Source organism: Orussus abietinus, unplaced genomic scaffold (genome assembly GCF_000612105.2).
Source record: "Orussus abietinus isolate OABI.00-Male unplaced genomic scaffold, Oabi_2.0 scaffold18, whole genome shotgun sequence".
NCBI lineage: Eukaryota > Metazoa > Arthropoda > Insecta > Hymenoptera > Orussidae > Orussus > Orussus abietinus.
The window spans coordinates 289,000-314,291 of NW_019396011.1; the positions used below are offsets into that span (position 1 = coordinate 289,000).

A 25,292-nucleotide genomic window follows, 5' to 3' on the forward strand; every position below is an offset into this window, starting at 1 on the left:
AAAATATTTCATCGGATAAGACAAATTTCCGTTGGTACAACCATAGAATATAGTTACTATCAATTTCGTTAGACGAATCGTATTTTTTTACGTGAACAAAGCTTTTTTTTTCCTACGGGTGCGAGTCGGACCTGTGGCAGTCCTGGGACCAGCTGCGAGCACTCGGGAGTGGAGCGGGATTGGAAGGAGAAAAAGGTGGGGGGTGATCGAGATGCCGGATGGCGAGTCGCTCCTTCGGTCCGATCAGTCGACCCGGCACCGTCCTCCGAACGCGATCGTTCCTCTCCCGTCTCTCGCTCGCGAGTTTTCCGACCGCTTTCCGCGACGTGACGATCGCGATATAACACTCGCGCGAATATTTTAACGATACAACGGAAATCCGCCAGAAAATCGGGAATCGCGTTACGATTTTTCCGCGACTTTGTCGTTTCAATTTCTCCGTTGTATTTGTGTTAAGGCTTTGTGCCGAAAACCACGTGCGAGGGAACGGATTACGCGGCTGGCGAGACTTCGAGGCGTTCTCATCGGGTAAGTCTTTTTAAAGGCATTCCACGGGCTTTCCGTATATTTCTCGTATGATTTGAGAAATAATTGTGCTTACCGTGGGAAGCCGAATTTTGGGCTCGATGCGGCACATCTATTGGAGTTTGGAGTGAAAAGTGTCGGTTTGTTTTTTTTCTTCCTATGTTATTGGTAAGAAGTGTTGAGCTCTCCGGTCTATCCCTGGAAGACCGACCTTTGACTTCGGGTCAACGCACGATATCGGACTCGTTCTTGACACGTTAATCGATTTCACGGAATTTTACGTGCGCGTCTACTTGTTCGTACAATTGATACCCTGGGAAAAAGGAAACGTTTGAATGAATAAAATGTTTCTCTGGGTCGGTGACTTTTTTTTTTGTTTTATCTCTTACGGGAATATGTGGCACAACGTTACGCAGAAATTTATCGGCATTCGCAACTAAATGTTTCAACGTCGACTTTTGTGCTCCCGTCGATAGCAATTCGTGTACACAAGCATCGTCGAATCGCGATAATTACCAATTACAATGGATATATTTTTTTTTTGCGAAAACACCTGCCGAGAAAAATGCGCAAAAACGTGGACGAATGCCAAAGGGAGGCGTTCGCGTTGAAAAGAAAATCCTCGACAAATAAAGGCGAGTCCTATTGTTGACGGTGAACTGTCATTGTGGCGACAAAGGCCACTTCGGTAACATCTGGGGAGAGTGACTCAGTGGGAGAAATCTTATCGGAGAAACCGAGGGAATTCCCGTGATTTTTGGGAAACGACGTCGTTCGTTAAATCCAACAAGTTTTCCTAATCGACGAAACGCGAGTCTCGACGCTTCCGTTTTAATCCCGAAAACTTGAATTCGATTCTTCGGTCGAAAAATTCTCCGCTCCTCGGGGGGCCTCTCTCCGTTTTCTCGAATTTTTTTCGGGCTCGTTTGCTCGCTCAGAAGGCGTAAAACAATGTAGAAATCGGGAAGAGCGAGTTCGCGAGTCCCGAGGATTTCCGAATGAACTACTTCGAGCACTACATTGTCGTAATATGATGATTGCCATGGGAAGTACTCGGTTTCTCTTTTCGTGGAAGAACATAACGCTCTCGTTCATTCATGGACTCTCGTTGTAAATGAAGCGGAACGTCCCCCTTTGGGTGAAAAAAAAAAATAAAAACCGCGCGCGAGAAAAAGCCGAGATGTATTTGTCTCTGGAGTAAAAACTAATGGAAATGACTGGCAGCCGAGAGCGCACTTTTCAGGCAGGAAATCCTTGCCCAGAAATGGAAAGTTACGAGGACAGACGTAAACGGAGACTTTTACGACACTGTTGTAACTGCTCCTGTAAGCGCACGTAGTAACCGTTAACGATGAATGAGTCTGCCCGAAAGCGCGTCCAATCGGTAGAAATCGAAGGACGTGGGATTCCTGTTAGAAAATGAAGGTTTCCTGCATGGAATGACTTTCCTATGCATTGACTGGACGATATAAAAAAAATCTCAGGAAAGAAAACTGAATTCCTATTGTATTTTACCTTTGTCCGGAAAGGTACCGAATATTTTCTTTACGTTTATATGCAATGGAATAGATTTTTTTACGCGAAGATCTTCCCCGGTAAAAATTGTTCGGTAACGTTCTTCGTTCACCTGTTCCCTGGTCGAGGGTCGGCTCGTATCTCGAAGTCCTTGGCGTTCATTGGCTCGGTGCACCCAGGATGCGAGGTGTCCTTTTACGTGGCCGAGCTATGTAAATAAGCGTTGGGTTTCCGAAATCCGAACCTTCGGCCTTCTTCGGTGGGTTTTTGCCCCTTTGTATCGGCGCCCCGTAGCCGGTGCCTCGCTCGATACTCTTCGAGAACCGGACTCGGTCGAGCAAGGTCCTCGAAGAATTGACTTGGGAATTTCTGCCGCGCCTAAAATAAAAAAAGTAAATAAATTTATTTGAATGACGTACTCGTCGGCGAGGAGAGGTTCCGGCAAATAAAACCCGGGACGGGCGATAAGGTTTGTCACCCTCTTCGGGATCGCATCTCGAAGCCGCGAACAAGGAGACCGGATTCGAAATCTAGCGTGACGTCGACGAAAATTTACGGGGCGGAGTGTTTAGGCTCTAGGAAACGAAGCCGAGGCACGTTTGTCAATTCCAGAACTAGTCCGTGACTTTCTCACTGCCGGGCAAATAAATTTCCGTTCGGGAAGCGTGACTTTCTCGAGTTCGCCGGCGGGCCTCGAGGAGTCCTCGGGATCCCCCGGGATCCCCCGGGTTTCACCGATTCCTTGGGAAGCCTCGAATTTCTCCCGATGAAAGGCGGAGAGATCATCCCAAAGACGTTATGCACCCGATCTCCTCCGACAAAATGGCCGGCGGAATTTCCGTCCGTGGCAAGATTCGTGGACTCCCTGGAAAATGGGCTCTGCTTCGTGCCCAGCATCCTGGGAACTAGAAAGCAGCAATTCCCCATCTCGCGAATGCACGTGCACGGTGCACGAGTGCACCGATAAATGGGAGAGTAATTAACTCGTGGAGGTGTTGCGCCCACGATTTCTTGCCGCAATAATATCATAAAGTGCTCGTAAAATACCCTAATCGTGCTACTTATACTTCGGGAAAAAAAATGGAATTTACCGAAGAATTTATGCGGCAAGAACCACCGAAGTGATTAAAAATTCAACCGTGATATAACGAGTCGGGAACAAAAATGGCCGGGGCTAAATAACGAGATGTAACATCTAGAAATTTAAAAAGGTAGCCCGCGACACTTTTTTTTTCGGCGGGGCATTTAATCGTTCTTTCACGGATTGGGCAAAACGGCATCGGAGTCCTAACGCGAGTTATCCGGTCGATTTCACCGTTCGGTATGTGGCCGGAATTTTAAAGTCGATCGGCTCGGGATCGTCCCGTTCGGCCGGGGAACAAAAAGGGATTTAATTGCCTTTCGGAATTCTCTCGGTGCATTGCGGAATCTGGGTTAGAGGAGCACTTCGTTACCGAGCCCTACTAAAGACTGGTTCTCTCCTCTCGGCTTCTGGAGCACCGATTGACAATCGGCCAGGAAAAACTCGGTGCCCCTCTCCGCGTGTCAATGTCGAGAGATAAATCTCCTACTTGCTACACCGAGAACAAATTTTCACCCAACCGGAAGAATGATGTCCTTGAATAGGATAAAAAAATACTGTACATACTGCACGAGTCGATTTTGTATGAAATTTAGGCGCGAGTTTAATTGACAAAAGCTTCTCTTATCGCCGACTCCCAGCACTCGTTTATCCTCGATTTCACTTTCCTGCCGAGGGCTTGTCGAAAAAAATTCAGGCGAACTACTTTCCATTCTAAATTACAGCTTGGCTCGTTTCAATTGACGTTATCATTACACTGCACGGTTATTAAAATCGACTCGCTGCAGTTCGCTCGCAAGGGCGACCAGTTTTGCATTCTTTGGGAAACAGTCTTAAGAGAGGCTTTGGAAATATGTCTAATATCTGAGAACGAACTGAGAAAGTTCCGTATCTTGAAGAGGGGAATACTTTTAAGATCATTATTTCACGCAGTTGTATATTTTTGATAATATTTAATAATTTATTAGGGAACATGAAACCGACGTTTATTTTCGGAGCCTTTCGGGCATCGAGTTTAGTCATTCCTGAGATTTTTTTTCGGGAAGGATTTTCTTTCCCAGGGAAAATTTAAGTCGGAATTATGGAATGAATGAAATTAACGCCCAGCAGGAAATCCGGGTTCCACTTTTTCTTCCTCGTTCAGGAAACTCGTGCATCTGAATGGGTCAATTCATTTCCAACTTTCCCTGAGACCGAGTCGCTTAATAAGGATTTTTTTTTTTAATTGCGAATGACCCCTTGCGTAGACATTAGACCGAGCTTCTGCCTCTTCGTTTGTACTTCCTGTTTGAAGTGCATCAGGATGCACCGTGAAAACCTTGCATTCACTTTTCCCCCTGAAAAGGCGAGAATAGATTAGCCATGCTTTTCTGCGTCTTCGTTACCCCTCGCGCATTATTATTTAATCGAGGAACGATCTTCCAATTAAGAAGTGAAAATCTTAGTCTAGGGAAAGATAGCCTCGATTCGATGACGGGGTTTCGCGAGATTAATGATCACCTCGGTTTAAAAAATTCATCATTTTTCATTTTACGAAATCTGCGGTAAGGATAATTTTTTTTTGTTCACCCGGTACGTGTGCGAGCATTTGTGCGCCTCCCCACGAAGAGCAGTTTGCATTGTACAAATGAATGACTCGTATGACGGTACGTACGTATCCGGTCCGAGAAATTACCGACTTTACCAGGGGAAGTGCCCACATGTCGTGCCGGGCTCTGCCCTGAGTCATTTATGCATTTTTCTCGGAAATTACAATATCCCCACAGATATTTCCGAATTTTTCAAACTCCTTGGAAAAGTGTCTCCGTAAAGAAGTGCCCGGAAAAATGAGGTTTTCTCCCCTGGAACGTTGCTTGACCCTGGAGTAGTCGTGATTATTTTTTTTTTTCCCGAAGAAGGCAATTTAAAGCGCATCCGAGTAAGACCCGAATGACTCGTCTCCGGAGTGAGTCATCAGTGACCGAGTCATTAGTCGAGCCTATTACGGAGTCTAATCTTACGAGAGCTTTCTTGCTCTCTTCGGATTAGGCTCTTCGGCTTATGTAGGCACCCTTCGAAAGTCACTTCCGGAGATATTCTAAAAATACCTCCTCGTCCTTAAAGTACAACTTTTGAACGGGAGGAATTAAGTGCTCCTAGAATAAAATCCTTCGTCCGTAAGCATATTTCTGGGGAGAAAAAAATAAACGGGGGGAAAGGAATTAATATTTCTTAATTTTAACTTTGGAGATGAGCGCGCAATTATTCGCCTTTTAAGCGGGTAATGACAGAAATAATGAACGTCTTCGTGGAGCTCCACTGTCTGGAGATGATCACGACTGATCACTTTCTAACAGGAAATTGGATCCCTGAGATCTTCCAGCGGATGATGCTTGATCTTGTGCGTCTAGATTGAATAGGGAAAAAGAACGATGGGAGCCATCGGTGCTTGGAATAATAATTGAGAGATAATCAGTGGCATTCGCTATTGGCGAGGGGTTATGGAGGATGGATTTATCGAAAGCTGGAGCCTACTCGAGACTTCAAAAATTAAAGCCATCGCTCCCCATTGTTTCCTTTACTCCCAAAACGTAAATTTATGCGTAGAGGCGAACGTGTCCAACAGCTGAACCCACTTTCGATTTTCCGTCGATTAACGTCCCTCCCCTTTCTTTTCCTATCTTGAGTTAACCACAACCTCCGCCTCCCCTCTGGAAGTTATTTTCGCCTCGAATGCATTTTATCGCGTCGGTTTTACCATGTCAAGAGGAACGAGAGAAACGTTCTAAAACGAACGCGTAGGCTAAAAATAAAGTCGTCATTCACCCGTGCATCCCATTCTCGCCTTTCTTCCTCGCCTCTTTCTTTTCTCCTTTTTCTTCTTCCTACTTTTCCCCACGGGAGTCATCCCCGGGTATCCCGGGGATACTTCGATGATAAACCGGGTATATTTAGAATCTCGTCGAATTTCCACCCGACGGGAAATATGCCGCACCTACTCGCGCGTGGTTTCGTCATTGCAAACGATTATGTAAAATCACCGACGCGCGTCGGTGACGTAACGAACCACCCGTGAACCAAGTTGTGCGTGCACTTTGCAGGTACGCAACGGGGTTTGCGCGTAAATCGAATGTCCCGGCATTACGCGGAAGAGATGGCAGGTGCTACGCAGGTGCGCGTCTAGGTACGGCGCGAAGTTAGATCGGGATTGACCATTTTTCGGAATATTTGAAAATTGGAATAAACGCGATATGACGATGAGCGACCGTGAAGGTAAAAAATAAAAGGAAAAAGAGCCGGAGGTGCTCGACCGGTTCCATTCTCGAAGGAAGCGGCCGAGTGCAGAAATTCGAGAGGAATTTGGGACAAGGGTACAGTTATGGTCCTCCCTCGAGGGAAGATTATCTCTCGTTCCGCAATTATTCGTCGGGGTAAGTACGCTCGTGCGCCCTATTGCGCGCCTCGGTAACGAAACCGTGAGAGAGGAAGAGTGATCCAGGAGAGAGAATAGACGCCGGGAATGGCCATTACAGATGCACGGAAACGTAACGGGGCTATTTTTCAGGAAAGACCGAGACCATTGGCATCGGCAATAGTCAATCGGGAACGAGTTCCGCAAACGTAACGGGGCTCGCTTCGTCCGAGAGTAATTGCACTCGTCGGGTACATTGAAAGAAAAAAAAAATTGTAAAAAATCCGCGTTCCTTCGAGTTTTCGTATTCACGGGGGGAAATTTACATTTTTGGTACACCGGGTCGGAGAAAAGTTTAACGAACATTGTATCTACGAACACCACAAAAATTTTGACGCGATCGGGTCGACTTTTCGGTCGATTCCGGAGGCAGAAAGAGACGCGCGAAAATGTCGGAAGCGACGCCGAAGAGAGAGGCTGAAGATCTTCGGCAACGGTACTTCGCTCGTGCCATCCGAGTCGAATCCCCCCTTGGCGAATCTAACAGAGAACGGTGGCCGTATTAATATTTATTCACGGGGAATGTGGCCTGTCCAGACCCTGGTGAACAGTTAGTCGGTGCTCGAAGAACGACTCCCAAGGCCGGAGAACCGATTTATTTCCAGGGCCGTTGAAAATCTGACAGATAAATGCAGGGCGATCCTCCAGGCGAAAAGTCGCGGCCAAGCCTTTGCAAATTTTTATCGCGAAGACCGGGGACCTCTTAGACATTTCTCATTTTTTTTTCGAGGTAAATTCGAGGTAACGAGTCGACAGTGAATCATCGTCCTCTCTCCGGGGTTTTATCGAAGCCGGGCTTTGCGCTTTATTGGAGGCGCGATAATTACTCGACACGGAGTCTGGCAAAGACTCCGAGGTTTATTGCCGACGATTTCGCGACTTCCACGTAAACCCGCGGTTTTATTCGTCGCCTCTACGGTGGCTCTTTGCAGTCGAGCGGAATCCGCATTGCGGGGCAAAGTTCCGCTACGCGCCGTCGAGTCGCGGACGTCAGGTGTCGGGGAGGCCAATACTTTTTCGAAATAATGCCCAGGAATTCTCCGCTTTCTTGGCATTGTTTAAAGGCCGACATTCCATGAGTAACTTGACGAGAAACCTGGGGAAAAAAAACACGCGGAACCTGTATCGCCATCGAGTACAATGTCCATCCAAAAAAGAAATAAACCCACTGATTTGGTATCTTTAATCGAAGAAAATTCCCTCCGCGCTCCGTCGAGGAAAAAATGAAACCGGGTGTTTTATCGTCATTATGATTATCGGCAGTATTATTTATCACGTGTGCATGTTTGAGAAAGCATGAAATGGAGAGTTTGTTATGCCGATTTGGCAGGGTAAATAAATTGCGGCGACAAAATGGCGACCCGCTTCCTCCGGAGGAAGCGGACTCGAGTTCTGCGTTATCGTCGGGATAAACGCGCTGCCAAGAGCGATGATCGTTAAATTAATGGCGCGTTTCGCGGGATACAACGCGTGTTACGCTTTCTTCCTTAGTAGCGAGCATCTCTCACAATCTGGCCGCTCGTTAGCGGATCGATTAACTCGTCTTGCCCGAGGAGCGAAATACGATCTCGGAGGCGCTTCGCCGAAACGTCTTCGCCCCACATCGGTGTCGATAAGAGAAACGCGGTTTCGAAATCCGCGACTCGTTTGAGCGGCGAAAAATGCTTGTTTATTTGCGCGGGATTTAATAAATCATGCACGACGAGGGCCCTCGGAATATTCCGCGAGAATATGGCGGAGGTGCGCCGAACGGTCGTACGGCGTCACCGTAAATTCTTGCCAAGATGGCGAACCTCGAAGCAAGAAAGCTCCGGGCTTTCCGCGCGGAAAAAGATACGGTTTCGAGAAACCGGCTGCGTTTTACGTGCGTGCCAACCTTGGCTCTTTCGAGCGGGGTCGCGACCCGCCTCGAAGACGCCTCGAGGCTGAGCCGAACCGGGAGAAGCGTTTATTTTAATTTATGGGAAAAAAAATGGAAAGTCTTTACCCAGAGCAATGGGAAAAAAATGCCAGAGGCTAATAAGAGTCTCTAAGTTTTCTCCAGCGACCCGAATTCGATAATGGATTCTATTTTGCGTTGCCTGAATCTTTTAAATCTGCATCCAGGAGGCTTTTCGGGGTCAAGGGGTGGAATAACAGGAGGAAATTCCTCGTACGGATTCGTTCGTCACCTAGGAAAGATGTTGCAAGGAGAGCAACGATCTCGTTCGGTTTTCGAAATAGTCCCATTGACCCAGAAATTGCAATTGGCCGCCTCAGGGCTCGCTTCGGGGGGAGACGGGACGAGTTTCTATGGGTGAAATTGAATTAAAAAAGGATGAAAAATAGAGGAGGCTAAAATCGGCTTTCATCTCCTATTGGGCGGATACGCGTGCACTTCTTTTCGAAATTTCTCGGGGAGAGAAATTAGAAACTCACGCGGCGCACACGCGGAATGGTTAACGAGCGGACTTCGGCGCCGCGATTTCCTTTCGCGGGTGTTACATCGGGGACATCGACGCATTCCTTTCTTGGGGGATTTAGAAATCTACCGACGTGTTACGCGGAAACGGATCTTCCGCGGAAAAAAAAAAAGGGAGCGGGCCGCGGGAAAGCGTCCCCACGTGGCGCGGCGACACACGTGGGAAATCGCGCGTATTTTTTTTTGCACGCGCGCGGAGAAAATTCACGGGAATTATGTCGACTCTTGACACACTCCGCGTTTCGGACAACCCTGTGATACGAGAAATTCAGGGCGAATAATTTCCACGGTGGAAACATATCCGAGGAAAGTAGAATTAAATGGAAATAGAGGAGCGGGAGGGGAAATTCGGGGAAATAAATTTCGCGGGGTGAAATTGCAGATGAAATTGAATTAAATTTAAAAAGTGGTCCCCATTTTTTTGCGGTTTTTTCTACCGTCTTTTTGCGTTGCATAATCGCTTGGCGGGTTGGCGACCGCGGAGAATTTCCCGTTTCTGGAACGGAAGAGATACCTTTTGCGCCACGGTATTGCGCAATCCGGCGTCTCCGATAATTAGACCTCATTCTAACGACAATTAAGCCACTTTGCGACCCGTTGCCCGCTGCGACTTTTCCGCGGGAACTCCCTCTCTTATCGTCTCTCGGCATGTTCCCACATATGAACGCGTTTTCCTTATCTTTTCATGCCTCGCGGTGCCTAAACTACGCGACACGGTATTTGGCGCGTCTTTTACGCCGAATAAAAATGTATCTACGCGAAATGCAGATTGCAACGAGGTAGCAAGAAATACCTGCGAAAGTCCTCCGCGAGTCGGGCTTAAATCGCGACCAGGTAAAGCTGGAAGTCGCGGATCGTAAGGTCAGGAGGGAAAGTCTCCGGCGATCCTCACCCACGCGCCGGTTCGCGCATTCTGACGTTCAAAGTGAAAGATACAACCCATTAAGGGCATCGCACTCGCGGATGCACACGTAATATGGTAATGGGGTCCATGCAGGCGAGTCGCGATCGCGCGGTATCGGCAGTACGCCCCCGACCGCCGCGGGGGTAACATCCCCATGTCGGGGGCGAAACCTCGAAACGCGCAAAATAGACAGTTCGAAATATTTACGCGAGAAAAGAGACGAAAAATGTGAAAAAATGGAAGAGTCGCCAGACCCACGCGGTTTCTCGAATAGCGGATGCAGCTGCTGTTGCAACTGCATAAATTTCGAGGCTGACGGGGAAATTCCTGGGATGCCTCGCGAGCTGATGCCCGTTCAGGCCGCGATTTCTAGGCGCAAAACGACGTCGTCAATCGACATACCTCGAGCGGAGGTCTTGCACAACTTACGATTACGATAATCCCACGGAAAACTCCTTACGAAGGGGATTCGCCGGTGAACCTGTGGCCACAAAGGCCGCGGTTATTAACTCGTTTCTAAAGGCGTTATTACCTCGTTTCAAAAGAAACGATCATACCTCCGCAGGAAATAATAACTCATTTCGAATGTTACTTTCGCACCCGGGGCTCGCGATAATGGAATTTGTAACCCGTTCCCCTCGTCGGCCCATTTTTAAATTCGACTTATTTATAATTTCTTTTATCTTTTCCTTCTTAACGTCGGTTTACGCTTTTCGGGGAGAGTTTCACTTTTAACGCCGCGAGAAAGCGATCGCGATCCCTCTCGGCTGGAATGCACCGAGGGCAAAGTTCAAAAGAGAAACCAATCAGGTCGAGGATTTTTGCGATCGGGGACCTCGACTGGGGCAGGACGACCGATAAATCCTCGACTGGGAACGAACGATGCCGATCGAGAATCGAGAAATCAAAAATTCATTCAAAATCCCTAAAAAATTATTGCTCCGCCAATAAATGTTGGATTCTCGGTCGATTTCTTTTTATCAAAACCCCCGTATCCGGGGAATACTCCAGATCGAGTGACAACGATTTCCCAACGGAGCCGACGTCGCCGCAGACCTCAAGCTCGTATTGAAAAATCGACGCGTCGCGGCCAATCGATTCCGGCCGATCGATCGGCTCGGCTTTTCAGCCTTCGATTTTCGCAATTCCTCGGAATATCCCCTCGAGGATGCCGACATACGCACGGCGCGCCTCTTTGTCCGCGGACCGGTTTCTGGAATAAATTAAGACGCCCCCGAGCCGTCCGAGAGGGTCCCGAAAATTCTTGCCAAAATTCCTACTTTTCGAGGTTATCGTTAATAATTTTTTCGGGTTCATGGGGTACATAAAGCCGGCTCGTAAATAAATATTTGGAGCGGCCGAGGCTGGCTCGTCGATCTCTGGAGCAGGTTCGCGCAACCGGTTCGTCGGTCTCGAGAAAAGTCAATGTCACAGAAATGAGTCGTCGCCGGTCGAATCTCCTTCGGGACGACTCTGGGGCGAGAGGGCACATCCGGGCTGCTCCTTTCCCGGGGTATCCCCTACGGATCGAGATCCGAGAGTCGGTCGGGTCTAGTAAAAGGAGGTGTGGCCACGCTCGAGAGCCGGTCGACCTCGTTTAGGACCGGTAGAGGCATAACCACTGCCCACCGAACGATCCGGAGTGACCGAGACGGCAACGTGCATGCCTCCTCGTCGGGGCTCTTGGAGATATACCGACGTCTCATTTTTTCGACCGGTCTTCACCTGGAGAGGAGACGGTTGAACGTCCCTTTTAGACTCCGATGTTGCGTCAACTTTCATTAGTCATTTTTCTTTTAAATACTTTCGCGTTACTTCGGGGTGGCGGGAACTTCCCATGCGTGCCTCCCGGTGGTTGGATTCGTACACGAGGATGGGTATTTCATTTTTCTCGGGGTATCATCCCCCGTAAAAAAGAAAAGAAAAATCGAACCCAACTTTGACGTTCAAAACTTGTGTCAAAGAAACGTCGAGATTAATTTTCAAGCGACGAGACGTCGGCTGCACGGTTTTTCGACGAGGGTCGTTCCTCCCGTTAGGTCACTGAAAAATTTATTTAATATTAATTCCTTCCTCGAAAACGGACGGGCCGCGCTCGCAGACCCGGTTGACCTCGTTTAGGACCGGTGGAGGCATAATCCCTGTCCATTGGCCATGTACGGTACGTGAGAATGCACCTGGGGCATACCCGGTGAGCTCCCCACTTTCCGACTTTGCTCGTCCTTTGTAAAATACGTCTTCGTTAACGCGAAGTAACAAAAACCCGTCGGTTTCTCTCATTTTGTATTATCGCTCGACCATCCTTGGGTCGGCGCACCATAGGGAATTCCATCGGAATTCTCTCGGGCGAGCCAAGGGCCCTCTCGTCCGGCTCTGCCCGAAAAAAAGAGAGGCCCGAATCGGCGTTGCGCAAGATGGCCAGCTTTTTGAAATGCGTGTCACGCGAAACAACCGCCACGCAGGAATGCGAAACGCGATTCTTCCCCCGCGTGCAAAGTGCACGATATCGCCGGCGCGTTTCCGCCTCCCCGCGGCTCTCGCCTCTGTGACCGGAACGAAAATAAGGATTCCTCCGAATTGCGTCTGGTGTTGATTTACTCTTCCTGGGTTTCGTTTAGTATTTTTACGAGATGTCACGTCTCCTTTAAAATTCTACGCTGGAAGAGAAAAAGAAATTAAAACGAACGCGAGGAAGGGAGCTTCCGTTCGCGCCCGAAGTCGTCGATCTCGACTCGACGTTCGCTCGCGAGCCGGAAGTGCCGTGGCTTGCATTTCGCCGCCGTGCTCGTCGTTTCCCGGAGACTCTCCGCTTGCCGTTTAACGGATTCCTCCCGAGGAATCCGCCCGATCGCTCGGCTGGTCTCCTCTTTGCGCGTTAAACGGGTAACGGCGCGGAGAGGTGAAAAACGGAGAAGCGGAAAAACGAAACGGGCAGGAGCGGCATACCGAGAGCAGCCTTGACCGATCTCGCGAGTGTTTATCAACGCGCGAATGATTTTGCGCGGAATTGGACCGACGCCGAGAACGCGGTTTATCGCCGTTCGTGTAAGGAGAATTAACGATTCGATTCGGATTTAATAACGACTTCGCGGCGGCGTCTTTCACGGGCCGGTCGCGTCGTTAAGCTGGTTTCTTCGATCGCTCGAGCCCTCCGTTACCGGTTGAACGACCCGACTCGCCGTTATACGACAGGTGAACGGCGTTAGCGAAACGTCAACCCGAGCTTCGGACTCTCGTCCTCTCCTCCAGGACGGGTCAACTCCCCGCCGTTATTCGATCGTTCGGGGTCGGAAGAATCAACGGACATTAACGGCGGATCTTCCCCGGTCCAGCAACGGACGTTCAAAGGAGACTCGTTGAGCGTGAAGACAATCGCGACCGAGGGTTTCGCAACGAGCCATTGTTTCTGGACGATTTTGCGCCACTTGGAGGAGATACGCCTAACTGGATTGGGGATCCGACAACGCGCCGTTAATCCCACTCCAGGTCGCGAGATAAATAAACGAGAAAACTCCCGGAGTGCGGAAAGTGCTTAACTGGGTCTCGGGGATTCTCCGTTTCGCCATCCGGCGAGCCGAGCCCCGACGTTAACAATGGCCAGGAAGTCGCGGCGGATTTCGTTCCAAGACTTTCCGTTCGCACAGTTTCTGCGAGAGTCAAGTTCAGGAACGATTCCGTCGCGATTTGCAGCTAACTGCGAGCTGTCGGCGACTTTACCCACGGATTTACGCGGCCGTGGGAACCGACCCGCGAGATGCGCGCGCATCCCGCGACAAGGTGAAACCGCCTCGGCAATGGGAATTATATTTCTCCCCTGGCTGTAATCAATTAATTTAACAAAACATCCAGGTCCCATCCTCGACCAGGAAAAAATTAATTAAAACGAGGGAGAGATAAAATGATTATGGTATTCTCGTAAAAATCATTCGAAGTATTATCACGGAGAATTTTCAAAAAACGTTCCTCACGTTTAATAGATGGAAGCGGAAGTTATAATGCAGTTTTACGATCACGTGCAATCATTCGCTGCGAAGGCTTTTAATTGGATCGTTCATGAGAGCAGGCCTTGAAACCCAGTCCGATGGCCAAGGGCGAACCAGAACCTGGATAATTTCTAAATAAAGCGAATTCTCTACGACAACGCGGTTATTTGGACGGAAAGAAGTCAAATATGTCTCAACAAAAGGTCCCTTTGTCGAGTGTAATTTTTTTTTTTCAATTTTTTAATGGAATACAGTCCCGTCATGCGCGCTCGTACGAGTCCAGTGTCAATCGTCCACTGTTCGTTCCGCGGTAAGAACGCGCGTCATCATCTCGGAATGCTGCAAGGCCTGCCCCCTCTCGGCGCATTTCTTTTTACGTGCATTACGCGCGTATTAACGACACGTCGGGTAACGCCGCGACGTTTTCGTGATTAATTCTCACCGTAGGCGCATTGGCCGCTGCATCGAATCTCCAGAGAGGGCAGAAACGAGCGTAAACGTAAAAGTACTCGCACGAGCACCTACGCGTTTCCGCGTGTGCGTATCTCTCCCTCGCGATATTCCATTCCCCTCTTTCACCGAGTACCCCAAGGTCAATATCTTGAATTCTCGGGAGGAAAGAAGCGAGACGCGTTTCTTGCCTCGGCGAGACCCGGGCGTGCCCGAGATCCTGGACCGCGAACTAGTCGAAGATGAATGGTCCTCGAAAGTGGGGAAAAATGCCCGCAAGCCTCATTGTTCATTTTCAAAGACCACGTCCATGGCGGGACTTTTTGAAAAAGTCGCAGGGATCGAAGAGAAATCGCATTAAAAAAACGCGAGGCGGGGATTCCGCGGCGCCATCGTGGCGCGTCCTCGCGGGACGCCACGGAGACATACGCGCTAAGAATTTTGACCGCTCTTCGCCGAAGGTTCGATGGCTCGATAGGAATGTCTAATTACTTACACGAAGGAGACAGGATTAGCCGATCGGCAATTTCATGATCGATTCTCTCGACTTAAGGGTCAAGTGCAGCGGACGAATCCCTGCAAAGTCATCCGCGACCGAAGGGGCGCGCAGCAAAGAGGAGGACCGGAAGTCGGACAATTACTCAGTCGAGCAACCGGCAGCAATTGTCGTGATTGCGGTGCACAGTGGTCACCGACGACCAAAGGGGACGTGCCCGAGCTCTATGCATCCCTTGAAGATACTCCGACGTCGGCATCGATGCCCTTTGAGAGATCCTTTTTATGCACGTCCGAGGCAAGAACTTTAACGGCGCCGTTAAATTTTATTCCAAATTTCGCCATTTCCGAAATTACAGACCTCCGAACCCCCCCATCTTCAAAGCCGCGTCGGTCGTCGTTCAAACCCCGAATAAAAAAAAAAAAAATTCGAGGAAAATAGCAATTTCGGAAAATTGCATTCCGCAATTATATAACGAATCGATAACGTTTTAACGCTGGCTCTGCGTCGAGAATGCAGATCCAGGCCGCACCGGAAGTGGGACCCCAAGTTCAAGGCCGTGATAATCGCTCATCGATACCGTTAGCGATTGCGAGGACGCGACCGACGCGACCGACGCTCGAGTATGCAGATCACGGGCGATCGACCGTTAAACGAGCTCTTGATTCTTTATTCCAGAATGACGTTGTAGCCGAGGGTCGCGGGCAACGCGAGGATAGGAAGAGACCCGGGACCAGGAAGCCAAGAATGTCGGCGCAATGCTCGCGCTTCGTCGAGAACGCCTGGAAAAGGGAGCTCTGCTCGAATTGCTTCAAGTCGAGGGAAGAACACGTGGACCACGTGGACTCTTCGAGGTCGACCTCGGGAAAGGTTCCGCCGACCTCGAAGACCGTCTGCAAAAAGCTGCAGGTACGGATCTTTCAATTTTATTTTTTGCGAGACGCTCCGAAGCGATAAACATTTTATCCTTCGACGCTGAAAAGCTTCACCGTTCAATGGAGCAAACTCGTTTCAAGGGTGCCACTCATTTTTATTTACCGATTTATTTATTTTTGCGAGAGGGTACTTCGCGAAATTTTCTGACACGGCCGTGAACGCATCCGGCTGGTCTCACGGGAACGGCTGGCTTCCCAGAGGAATCCGGAACGCGCTCGGCAAGGATTAACGACCGTGAACCTTGAAGATCCTCGATGAAACCGGGTTATCCGGGTGCCGAAGAGTCGCGAAAGAGCCGAAAGCGATTTCCGGGATTAACGAGCGGGAACGTTTCCCCGTTCTCGAGTCACAAATCGAGGAGATCGTTTTTGCATAAAAAGAGGCACCGAAAGACGCGGAACGGCTATATTACGGAGTGAGAAAAAATTCCCGTGGAACGTTCGGAACGAAAGAATTAGACTTCACTTGGATGAAACAATTGTTGACGCAATATACCAACAACGTTCCCGGGAACTTTTTCTCCACCTCATCCTCGAAGAAGAAGCTGTCCCGGTCTTGGTTCCATCAACAGGGTTCCCGTGGATCTTTCCACGGACGCGGTGACCCGCTTTTCCACGAGTTTCCCGTAATCTTGCGAGTTCCCTTTGTGTCGAGACCCTGAAGAGGGAAAAAACCGCGACGTGCCGCTGAAGAAATCTCTTCGTACGGAATCTTCGACAATGCGCTAATGGCCGGGGAAACAATGCACCTGGAGAACGACTCCGCTGACAGACAACGTTCCGTTCCCCTTAGCCTCGTGAAAAAAAAAATATATGGCGGCCAGGCGTTTCCAACGATATTTTTTATTCTCTCCGCAGAGCATCCTGAAACCGAAGACGTCGATCCGGGGGAAGAAGAGGGTCGCGTTCCCGGAATGCCTGACCCAGATCATCGGCTACGGGGGAGAAGACTTCTCCGACCCCGAAGACTTCGAGATGAACGAAGAGTCCAGCCTGGAGGATGAAATTCCGGACAGCGAGGAGGAAAGAGCCCTGGGAAACCTGACGAGAGCCAACACGAACTTCAACACGGTTACGGCGAACCTGACGGAGGTTTCCTCGGAGCCAAAGAGGTCCTTCGCGACCTTGATGCTGGGAAAAGTGCAAAAAGACTCAGAGGGGAAGAAGAAGACCCTCCTGGTGTCCGTGACCCCCTTCGGCGGGGACGACAGGGTCCCCATGGTCCCTCGACCTAGCGACAAAAGGACTCCGACTCCGCGGAAGGAAGAAAACTTCTCGAGAAGATCTTGCGAAAATGTCCTCGAAAAATGCGAGGTGACCTCAAAGACCACGAAAGGCCCCGAAGAGAAGCCTACGGAGGAAGGAAAGAAGAAGGACGCTTCTTCGGGGCTGGAAAAAATCGTGGACATGCCGCTGATAACGTCCAACAGCCTGATATCGGTGATGCAGAAAACCGACAACGGGTCACAGGATACCGATAAGAGACCTTGCGAGAAGAGGACCTCCATTGCGAGGAGTCCAGCCATTAAAAAAGCGGATTGCGAGAAGCCAAAGATATCTCTTCAGAACGCGTATGGGGGAAGGTGAGTCAAGGCGCCATTTTGGTGTCAAACTAGACCTTGACGTGATCTAGATCGTGTAAATTTGTTGTCTCTTAACAGGTGCGAATACTCGGGCAGGATGACGAGGCAGGACTCGCGGATGGAGAACGGAGTAGCCTTCGACTCTGGCATCCAGTTGACATTGACACCCTTGACGAAGCCCAACGTCATCGAGGACGACGAAGAGGTGTCCAGATCGGAGAGGTGCAAGGACGCGAACACTATCACCGTGAAAGTGGAGAACGAGAGCGAGAACGCCGGGCCCAAGATGGCGGACCGCAAGGTCGATGGCGAGGCCTTGAAGAGCTTCGGCCTCGAGGTCAGTCGGGAGTCTGCCGGAGAACCCGATGGAAAGGCCGACGAAGAGGATATTCTGGAACCTCCGGCCCTGCCGAGGAGCCCTCCACCGATCGAGACCAGGACTTGCAGGATCCCTCTTCAAGGTGAAGCTACCACCTTGGAGGCCAAAACCAAGCCAACCGTTCCTCAGAAGCCGTCCACGATGCTCTGCAAATCGACATCTCCGCCCAAGTCCTCGCCATCGTCCAATCCGAAGAAGACCTCGAGCAGCTACGTGCCCCCTCCACCCTCCATCCAAAACGCCGCTCTTCAGGGTACGCGAGGTCTTCAGCTTCCGGAAGGGCGCAGTTCTCCAGTCTGCAAGTCGGAAGAGATTCAGCCGGACGTTGCGAGGCCCAGTCAAAATTCGAGTCAGAGTCAGTCCTCGAAATCTCACCGACTCTGCGAGGAGTCGAAACTCGACGAAAGCAGCAAGGTCCAACTGGAGGCCTCCTCGAGTTCTACTTCGAGCTGTACTTCAAGTGCTTCTTCCTGTGGTCAGTCCGTGACAAGTGGCCACCGTTCGTCGAGTGGTAAGACCTGTTCGGCACCTGCAGGTCATAAGTCGAAGCCTCCACCTCTGTCTCTGAGCAAGGTGTCCAAGGACGAGAACGAAGAGGACGACGAAGAGCAGGCTACCATTTCGGCCGAGGTGACTGCCGAGCTGATTCGGTCCCCAAATAAGAGAAGGATGGCTCCGAAGCCTCCGGCGACGCCGACGGAGGAGCTTCCGGCTTCCATGTTCGCCAGGAATCCTGCTGCGAGTTCCAAGTCCGATTCCCCCGTGGTTCGGGAAAAGGAAAAACGGGAAAGGGCTTCGTCTTGCAGCCCGAAGTTCCGAAAAGCCGTCAGCGAGGCTCCCGATCCTTGCCCGGAGGCACCGGAATCGAATTCCAGGAGGAACATCTCTTTATCCCAGGACAGCCTCGCCAACAACGAGAAGATGGAGGAGAAGAAGAAGACGCGCTCCAGGTTTTCGCTGAAGAAGTTCCTGAGGATGGGGTCTAAGAAGGACGTGGACACGATCGGTGGGTCTGGCAGGATTGACGAGATCCCCTGCACTCCTCAGCCTAAACCTCGTCTGGAGATCATCCATCCTTTGGAGCTGGATGGCGCCGCGGTTGAGGTCCTTGGTCACGAAAGGATCGCCAAGACCGGAGAAGACGTCGTGGATTCGAAGAACGAATCTGGTCAGAATTCGCAGACACAGTCAGCTGGTCCACATCACGCCACGTGTGAGTCCTAATTTTATATCCCTTTAAGGAGTTGCGATGCTTCATTTCCAAGACGTCCTTTTTAATTTCGTCCTCTGATCGGTCACTAAGATCTCTTCTTTTAATCCTGAGCAAAATTTGTAAAAATAACGAACGGAACAATTTATCGTACGTTTGTACCTTTAGTTATCGTGGATTAAAAAAATTAGTGTCTCAGGGGAGATCTGTAAAAAATCGAAAAAAAAATGTATATTCAACAGCGAGACCCGGGAAACCACCACCACCTCCCAGGAACCAATCTCTGGATGACTGGGCAAGACTCGACCCTGCAAATAAGCCTGCCAGGCCTCCTCCTCCACGAAATGATGGAAAACATCCCCCAAAGGGCGACAAACCCCTCGCGAAGAGCTGGCAGCCCTCGGCCTCTACTTCCGACTCGATTTACGCGAATCTAGGTAAGTTCCGGCCCATACAGTGTAACTAATGACCGGCCAAGATCGCAATCGCGCAATCATGCAAGCAGCCATACTCACCCGAAAAAAAGCTTTGGCTTGCGACGAGGACTTACGCTGTCGAGTTACTAGCAGCGAGTCGGAAATCATGTTACTAATCTACGGAAAATCAGACGGCGAGGTGACAGGGAATTTAGATGGAAATGGTGTGCGATAAACGCCTAAATCCGAAACCACAATTTTTCAGGAAAATATGAAAAACGTCATTTTTCAGTAACTGCCATAGCTACCAGAAAGTGTGTTCAGTGAAAGTATAATCATGGAAGGGGAAATACGATTTTTTTGTTAGTCCTATTTTTCCGGAATTTGTAGTGCCGAGAAAATGTACGATAAGCCTCATTTTTCAGAAACTCCAATTTTTTAAATAAAGTGCGTTGAAGAAAATACGAGAAAAAGAATTTTTCGGTAACTTCCATTTTTTTTTACCAGACAATGTGTTCACGGGAAGGGAGACCGATTTTTTATCAATTCTCATTTTTGCCGGAATGTAACGCCGAGAAAATTGTACGTACGATATTTACGATATTCTTTAGAGTACTCGAAGAAGACTTTCTGGTTCCCGAGGGGACCAGATTTGACGCTGATGCAGTTAGACGCATTCCGAGGGCTATTTACCTCCTGTGATAAATACGTATATATGTACTACGACGCTCGTACGATTACATATAGGCCATACTTTAATTGTAAATCGAATTGTCAAGCATGTCGGGTTTCGCTGTCAACCTCCTCCGCGATCGACGAGTTTGAGAATGGCTGCACATAGATCGACCCATGATCGAACAAACGTGCGAAAATTAGTCGTCTTGAAAAATGCGGAGACGTTAAGCAGTGACTCGTTGTACATACGAAAGTAAAGCCTTGTAATGCAGATTCTCTAAGTGAATAAATGCAAAGACCTCTTCTCGGCTGGAATCAATCAGAGTACCCTCCCCCAATCTTGGCCCAAACGTTCGTTGCACCTCTGCAATTTTGGCCCGTGAATAATTACACTCTAATCGGTATTTAATTAAATATACTCTTATCGTTCGAAAACCTCGACATGGAAATCGGATACGCGCGGAAACAATTTTTTTATCGAATCAACAAAATTTTCGTTGGTTCAGTCTCGGGACATGGTTACATGGACCCCCAAATGTTCGGTTGTCGGGACAACATTTCTTGATTAATAACTTTTGATTATTTGCGTCAAACGTTTTTTCTTTTCTACGCGCGGTAACGAAAAAAAAAAAAAATGGAAGAAAAATGCAAGCCTCGTGCATCCGGTAGCGCTCCTCTAACCATCGCTGGGTGCAACTAACGCCGCATGAGTTGAATGCACAAGAGAGCATCCGATTAGGTTTGCGCAAGAAATCGGACGTCCTGCATTCTCATTTTAACTCGGTTCACCGTCCATCGACATCAGCATGTCGGATCCTCTCGGAAGTCCCGGGTTTCCGGGGTCGAAACGCCTCCGGATGAGATAGATCACCCTTAAAAATGAATCCGAGGCGTTTCCGCAGTCCTAGGCGCGTTAACCAGCCCATTGTCAGTCGTCGGTACGGTAGCTAGCCTGTGAATTGCCTTTGTCTTGTCTTGTGGTACTAACACTTGGCGCTTGATGATGGCGGACGGGCGTGCAGCTGCGGAGGATGTTGCAGGTGAGGTGCGCAGTGCCCTGGCACCATCGAAACCCCAAAGAACGGCCAGCATGAGGGACCAGACCGTCACCCAGCCACCCCTTAAGAAGCGCGACGTCAGGAACTCCACCCAGGAGTACGAGGCCATCGGCTCGGCCCCGCCGACCTCGGATTCCCCGGTAATTCGCCGATTCCGTTTCCTTGGCCTTCCTAAAACCATCGAGTCCGAATTAGCGGTGACATTAAAAAGATTAAAAAAATGACATTCGATATTTTAACGGGAACTATCTACGCAGACCTCGAGCGACAGCCACGTCTACGAGTGCCTGTCCAGTTCGCCCGAGTGCGACTCGAATCTCGAACTCCGCCATGAAGAGGGAAAGCAGCAGAGATGCAAACGAAAGTCCGATAGCAGTGCGATGGACTCGAGTGCGGACTTCAAGTACCATCATCAGCCCTTCGCCAGGTCGACTTCCCTGCCGTATTGCGGGAGCGAGACGGAAAGCGAGCTCTATGCCCCCTACAGCTTCTACACGGGAGACGAGGTGAGGTTTCGGATGACGTTTCATCCGAGGTCCATTCACGGACGAAACGGAAACATGAAATACACCCTTCTCCCAGGGAGCCGAAGAAGACCAGGACTGGAAGGGCAAGGACGAAGAGTCCAAGGTGAGCAGGCTCAGACAAAGAAGAGGCAGAAGTATCGTTCATCGCAGCTTAGAGGACAATTATGGGGCCGTGGTGGTAGCCAATCACGAGGCCCTGGCTCAGCTCCTGGAACAAGTGCGTCGCCAAATGTGTCCTTCAAAGTCATTTCCTTTGTTCGTATGTAATAATCACCCGATTGGATTTTTCTAACCGCGCAGCTGAACCAGACGTCCCCGATAACCACTGGGCTGCGGACCCTGAAAACGTCCAACCCCAGGTTCCGCGACTTTAAGCTCGACCCCGGCACTTCGGTCCCGATCGGCAGACGGATTTTCTATTCGGCGACCTGGAACGATCAGAACGTCACTCTGTGCATCGCCTTCGATCCCGTTTTGCACGTCTCTCGAAAGGAATTCTATCTCGTACCGATCGTGGAGTTCCCGGACTCCGTGCCGGACGACGTCCTGAAGAACGTGGGAACCCTCGTCGTCAGGAAGAACTTCGAGGGTGAGCATCCCTTTACCCGGAGAAAGTGTCTTCGGGTTCCCAGAGAGTCAATTAAAATAATTTTCCTTCCCATCTTCCAGCAACGATCTCGGTGCTGCCTCGTCTTCAGGTGAACACCATCCAGTCCTTCGCAGCCATGACGAAGGACTCCAAGGAAGAACCCTCCAGAGAATCGTCCTTCGTGCTCCTGCAGTTCGTCAACGCTCTGAAAAATCTGCAAGCGAGAGGGATCGAAGATGCACCCCGAGATCTGAGCAACGTCGTGCTCTGTCGAGAGGACAAGGACGCGTGCTATCGACTGTACCTTCTTCAAGGGTAAAAATATTTATGATCCTGATATAACCTTTTGAATAAATTAATTAATCTCTTACAATATTATTAGACTAAATGTGGACGTTGGCGAGGAGCGCGAAGAAGAAAGGGACTCGCTATGTCAATGTGCATTGGTTGCTCTGGAGGAACTCTTCCTGACCAGCAAGCTTCCCTTGATCCAAGAACTGCTGAAGAGGGAGAAAGCTGTGACGCTATCTCTGGTAATATCGATTAATTGTGTATCATTTTATGGATAAATCGTAGCATTTAGAAGGTCCTATTATTTTCTGTTTAAGGTGAAATCCGTGCTGGAGTTTTCGTTGTGGGGACCAGCGGATGCAACTTTCGGTGGTCCTCGAGAACGAGAAATTATGCTGCAGAGATGGCTCGATCTTGAACGCGCGACAGTTTTGCACGCCTTGGTCAGAACCAGAGCTCCGTTGACGGTCACCGATGAATATCATCTTCTCTTCCTGGTGAGAACCAGTGCGAAGATCATGTGCGAAGCTTCCCTGCTTCTGGACAAACAGAGGAACGACTCGATCCGGACGAATTGACGATAAAATATAAGAATTAATTTAAATCTGTATGATATCTCTTGTACCGCTCAACCCTCGACGAGGAGGTAGCGAGCCTAGGACCTAGGTTTTTATAAGCGACTTTTGCAACATTTGTACGTAACTAGGATTAATCCGCACCTTGTAAATACTCTTCGTTAATTTATAATCAAAACTGCCAGAATCCCCTGGACTGGAGGAATCAGCCGCGTCTCTTCCAAGAAGCCAAGTCAATTCGATAGATCTACCTTTATGAGACGTTTTTATATACAAATATAAATTATATCCAATGTACATCACTCATAAACCCTTGTTGTAATAAAGAATGTTCAAATCTAATTGTTTCCGTTGTGCCTTCTCCTGGAACTCGTCGTATTCTTCGGGTATTAGTTTTAAGAGAGCGACATTCAGCGAGCTGAAAATACAGGAATTATCCAGACAATTTCAATTACAAAGTTATAATTTAAATTAACATTTTTTTATTTAAAAGACTAACTTCCTTTGAGGGTAAATCGCCAAGGCTGAAGGGATCATGATCAAGAGGCTGCAAGCATTATTTATTAAAAACTCTGGTTTGAATTTTAATAACGAAAATATTACTTACATTGCCGAGCACAAGGCAATTTCTATGGGCAGACCGATCCAGGGTCGCGTCTGATAAAAACAGTATGGCTTGATACCGTTCATTATCACAGGGATGAAAATCATTCCTGGTGCCGCCATGACTATCCTCGTGATAACGCATTCGCCGATAGCCTTGACAGCTGCCAATTGGGAACACATCAAAGGAGACTCCGCATCATCTTTGGAAGAAAGCTCGATTCCTCTTGCTATTTCTCTTTGTCGCATTATCGGCAGGTTCGTCATGTTGCCCATGGCAACCGCAAAAAAGGGAGCCCATCTCTGATAAATGATAGGCTCACATGAGCGGTATACGTTAAGAAAATCGTTCAGAAAAATACGCGTAAAAAAGTTTATCGATTAATTTACCGCAAAGAGGGGTCCTCTGCCAGCCAATAATTTCCTAAATCCCAAAGCGGCTCCGCAACTGGCCACGGTTGCACAAATAAATGCTTGTTTCACGACATTTGCATCGCCTTCGCTGTCGCTTTTGGCATTCCTATTCGTGTAATTTACAACCGCGTTGAAGCTCTGGTTGAAGAACTGCCAGCCCAGAACAGCCTTCGCCGACCTAAATAACAGATAAAGAAGATGACCCACAAAATACAAGAGAAATTTCAAAAAAATTATGATATCCCGATGATTAATATTAAGATGTCGACTCACTTATAAAACGCCAGCATTCCTCCGGTGATGAAGACGCAGCCAGGAAACTGAAAAGACATCCTCCCGATGACGTTCGTCAGCTCACCATTATCGGGATGGAAAGAGCTATCTCGAAGTTTCTTCGCATAAATTATTTCTTCCCTGGTAATTCCTATTTTTTCCTGATCCAGGCCCGAGTCCACCATTCCTCTGGATGAAATAGGAAAAGGCATTTTAATTTATACTTCGTGACTGGTGCAGCATTCATTTTTTCTAGGGGAATTATGCCGCGTAAATTTTTTTTTTTATCGTTACTTATAGTCCTCGCATAGTTTCTTTGCAGCAAGTAATTTCTCAGTTGATACTAGAATCGTTCTGCAATCCGTGATAAACGCAAAATGCCTCCATCTTCCGAGATAAGTGTCCTGGGGCCAGAGAGGTTGATCGACGTTGATCGTTTCTTCTTTTTGGGGATCGCCTCCGGGTTTTTCGACGTTCTCTACCTGGTCAGGTGGCGTTTTGATAACGTCGTCGGAAAGTCTTCTGTCGTGCGATATCCATTGCGATATGAAGCGGAAACTGTCCATACTCTTCTGATACTCCGAAAAGTCTTGCGAATATTTATCCGACCTCTTTTACCGTGTCAATCTTTCAGAACTTCGGTGGGTTAAAATTTCAAGGGGGGGTCCATTAGAGGGGACCAATGTGTACCAAGCTTCCGAAGGACCTCTGACCAAGGCGGGTTATGACCGTCCCACCGGGCCTTGCTGGTCCCCTCTACTTGGATCAGGTATGCAAATTTTTAATTCTGCGTTACACTTGTATTCCTTTAGAATCGGGAACTGTCAGAATATCACATAAACAGGACATGATAATTATCGGGACGAGATCGCTTGGTTATAAAAAGTCACGTCGGTCA

General features: G+C 49.0%; 2 protein-coding genes across 3 annotated transcripts; one reads left to right on the forward strand and one right to left on the reverse strand.

The window, feature by feature from the left end:
* Positions 1-259: 259 nt before the first annotated feature.
* Positions 260-23,446, forward strand: LOC105700329. 2 transcript variants are annotated; one of them, XM_012426081.1, is made up of 12 exons: positions 260-528; positions 15,545-15,775; positions 16,660-17,384; positions 17,463-18,976; positions 19,216-19,410; positions 21,087-21,262; positions 21,380-21,628; positions 21,705-21,866; positions 21,950-22,238; positions 22,319-22,553; positions 22,621-22,771; positions 22,847-23,446. In XM_012426081.1, exons 2-12 carry the CDS (start codon positions 15,614-15,616, stop codon positions 23,105-23,107), a joined length of 4,119 nt encoding a protein of 1,372 aa, XP_012281504.1. In that variant the 5' UTR covers positions 260-528; positions 15,545-15,613; the 3' UTR covers positions 23,108-23,446. The 2 variants fall into 2 exon arrangements, with proteins under 2 accessions (XP_012281504.1, XP_012281505.1); XM_012426082.1 differs by having other exon boundaries at positions 21,105-21,262.
* LOC105700233 (sideroflexin-2) lies at positions 23,408-25,157 on the reverse strand. Its single transcript, XM_012425907.1, has 6 exons — positions 24,689-25,157; positions 24,395-24,583; positions 24,098-24,299; positions 23,712-24,010; positions 23,604-23,651; positions 23,408-23,522 (listed from the first exon to the last, which is right to left on the reverse strand). Exons 1-6 carry the CDS (start codon positions 24,958-24,960, stop codon positions 23,408-23,410), a joined length of 1,125 nt encoding a protein of 374 aa, XP_012281330.1. The 5' UTR covers positions 24,961-25,157.
* Between the last annotated feature and the right edge of the window lie 135 nt (positions 25,158-25,292).

Excerpts from the sequence above, each read along its gene's own strand:
- LOC105700233 (XM_012425907.1), bottom strand. The coding sequence starts at position 24,960 with ATGGACAGTTTCCGCTTCATATCGCAATGGATATCGCACGACAGAAGA. Across the intron at positions 24,011-24,097 it reads GCAGAGGACCCCTCTTTGCG|AGATGGGCTCCCTTTTTTGC; the intron begins GTAAATTAATCG and ends ATCATTTATCAG. Across the intron at positions 23,523-23,603 it reads GCGATTTACCCTCAAAGGAA|CTCGCTGAATGTCGCTCTCT; the intron begins GTTAGTCTTTTA and ends CTGTATTTTCAG.
- LOC105700329 (XM_012426081.1), top strand. The coding sequence starts at position 15,614 with ATGTCGGCGCAATGCTCGCGCTTCGTCGAGAACGCCTGGAAAAGGGAG. Across the intron at positions 17,385-17,462 it reads CAGAACGCGTATGGGGGAAG|GTGCGAATACTCGGGCAGGA; the intron begins GTGAGTCAAGGC and ends GTCTCTTAACAG. Across the intron at positions 18,977-19,215 it reads TGGTCCACATCACGCCACGT|CGAGACCCGGGAAACCACCA; the intron begins GTGAGTCCTAAT and ends TATATTCAACAG.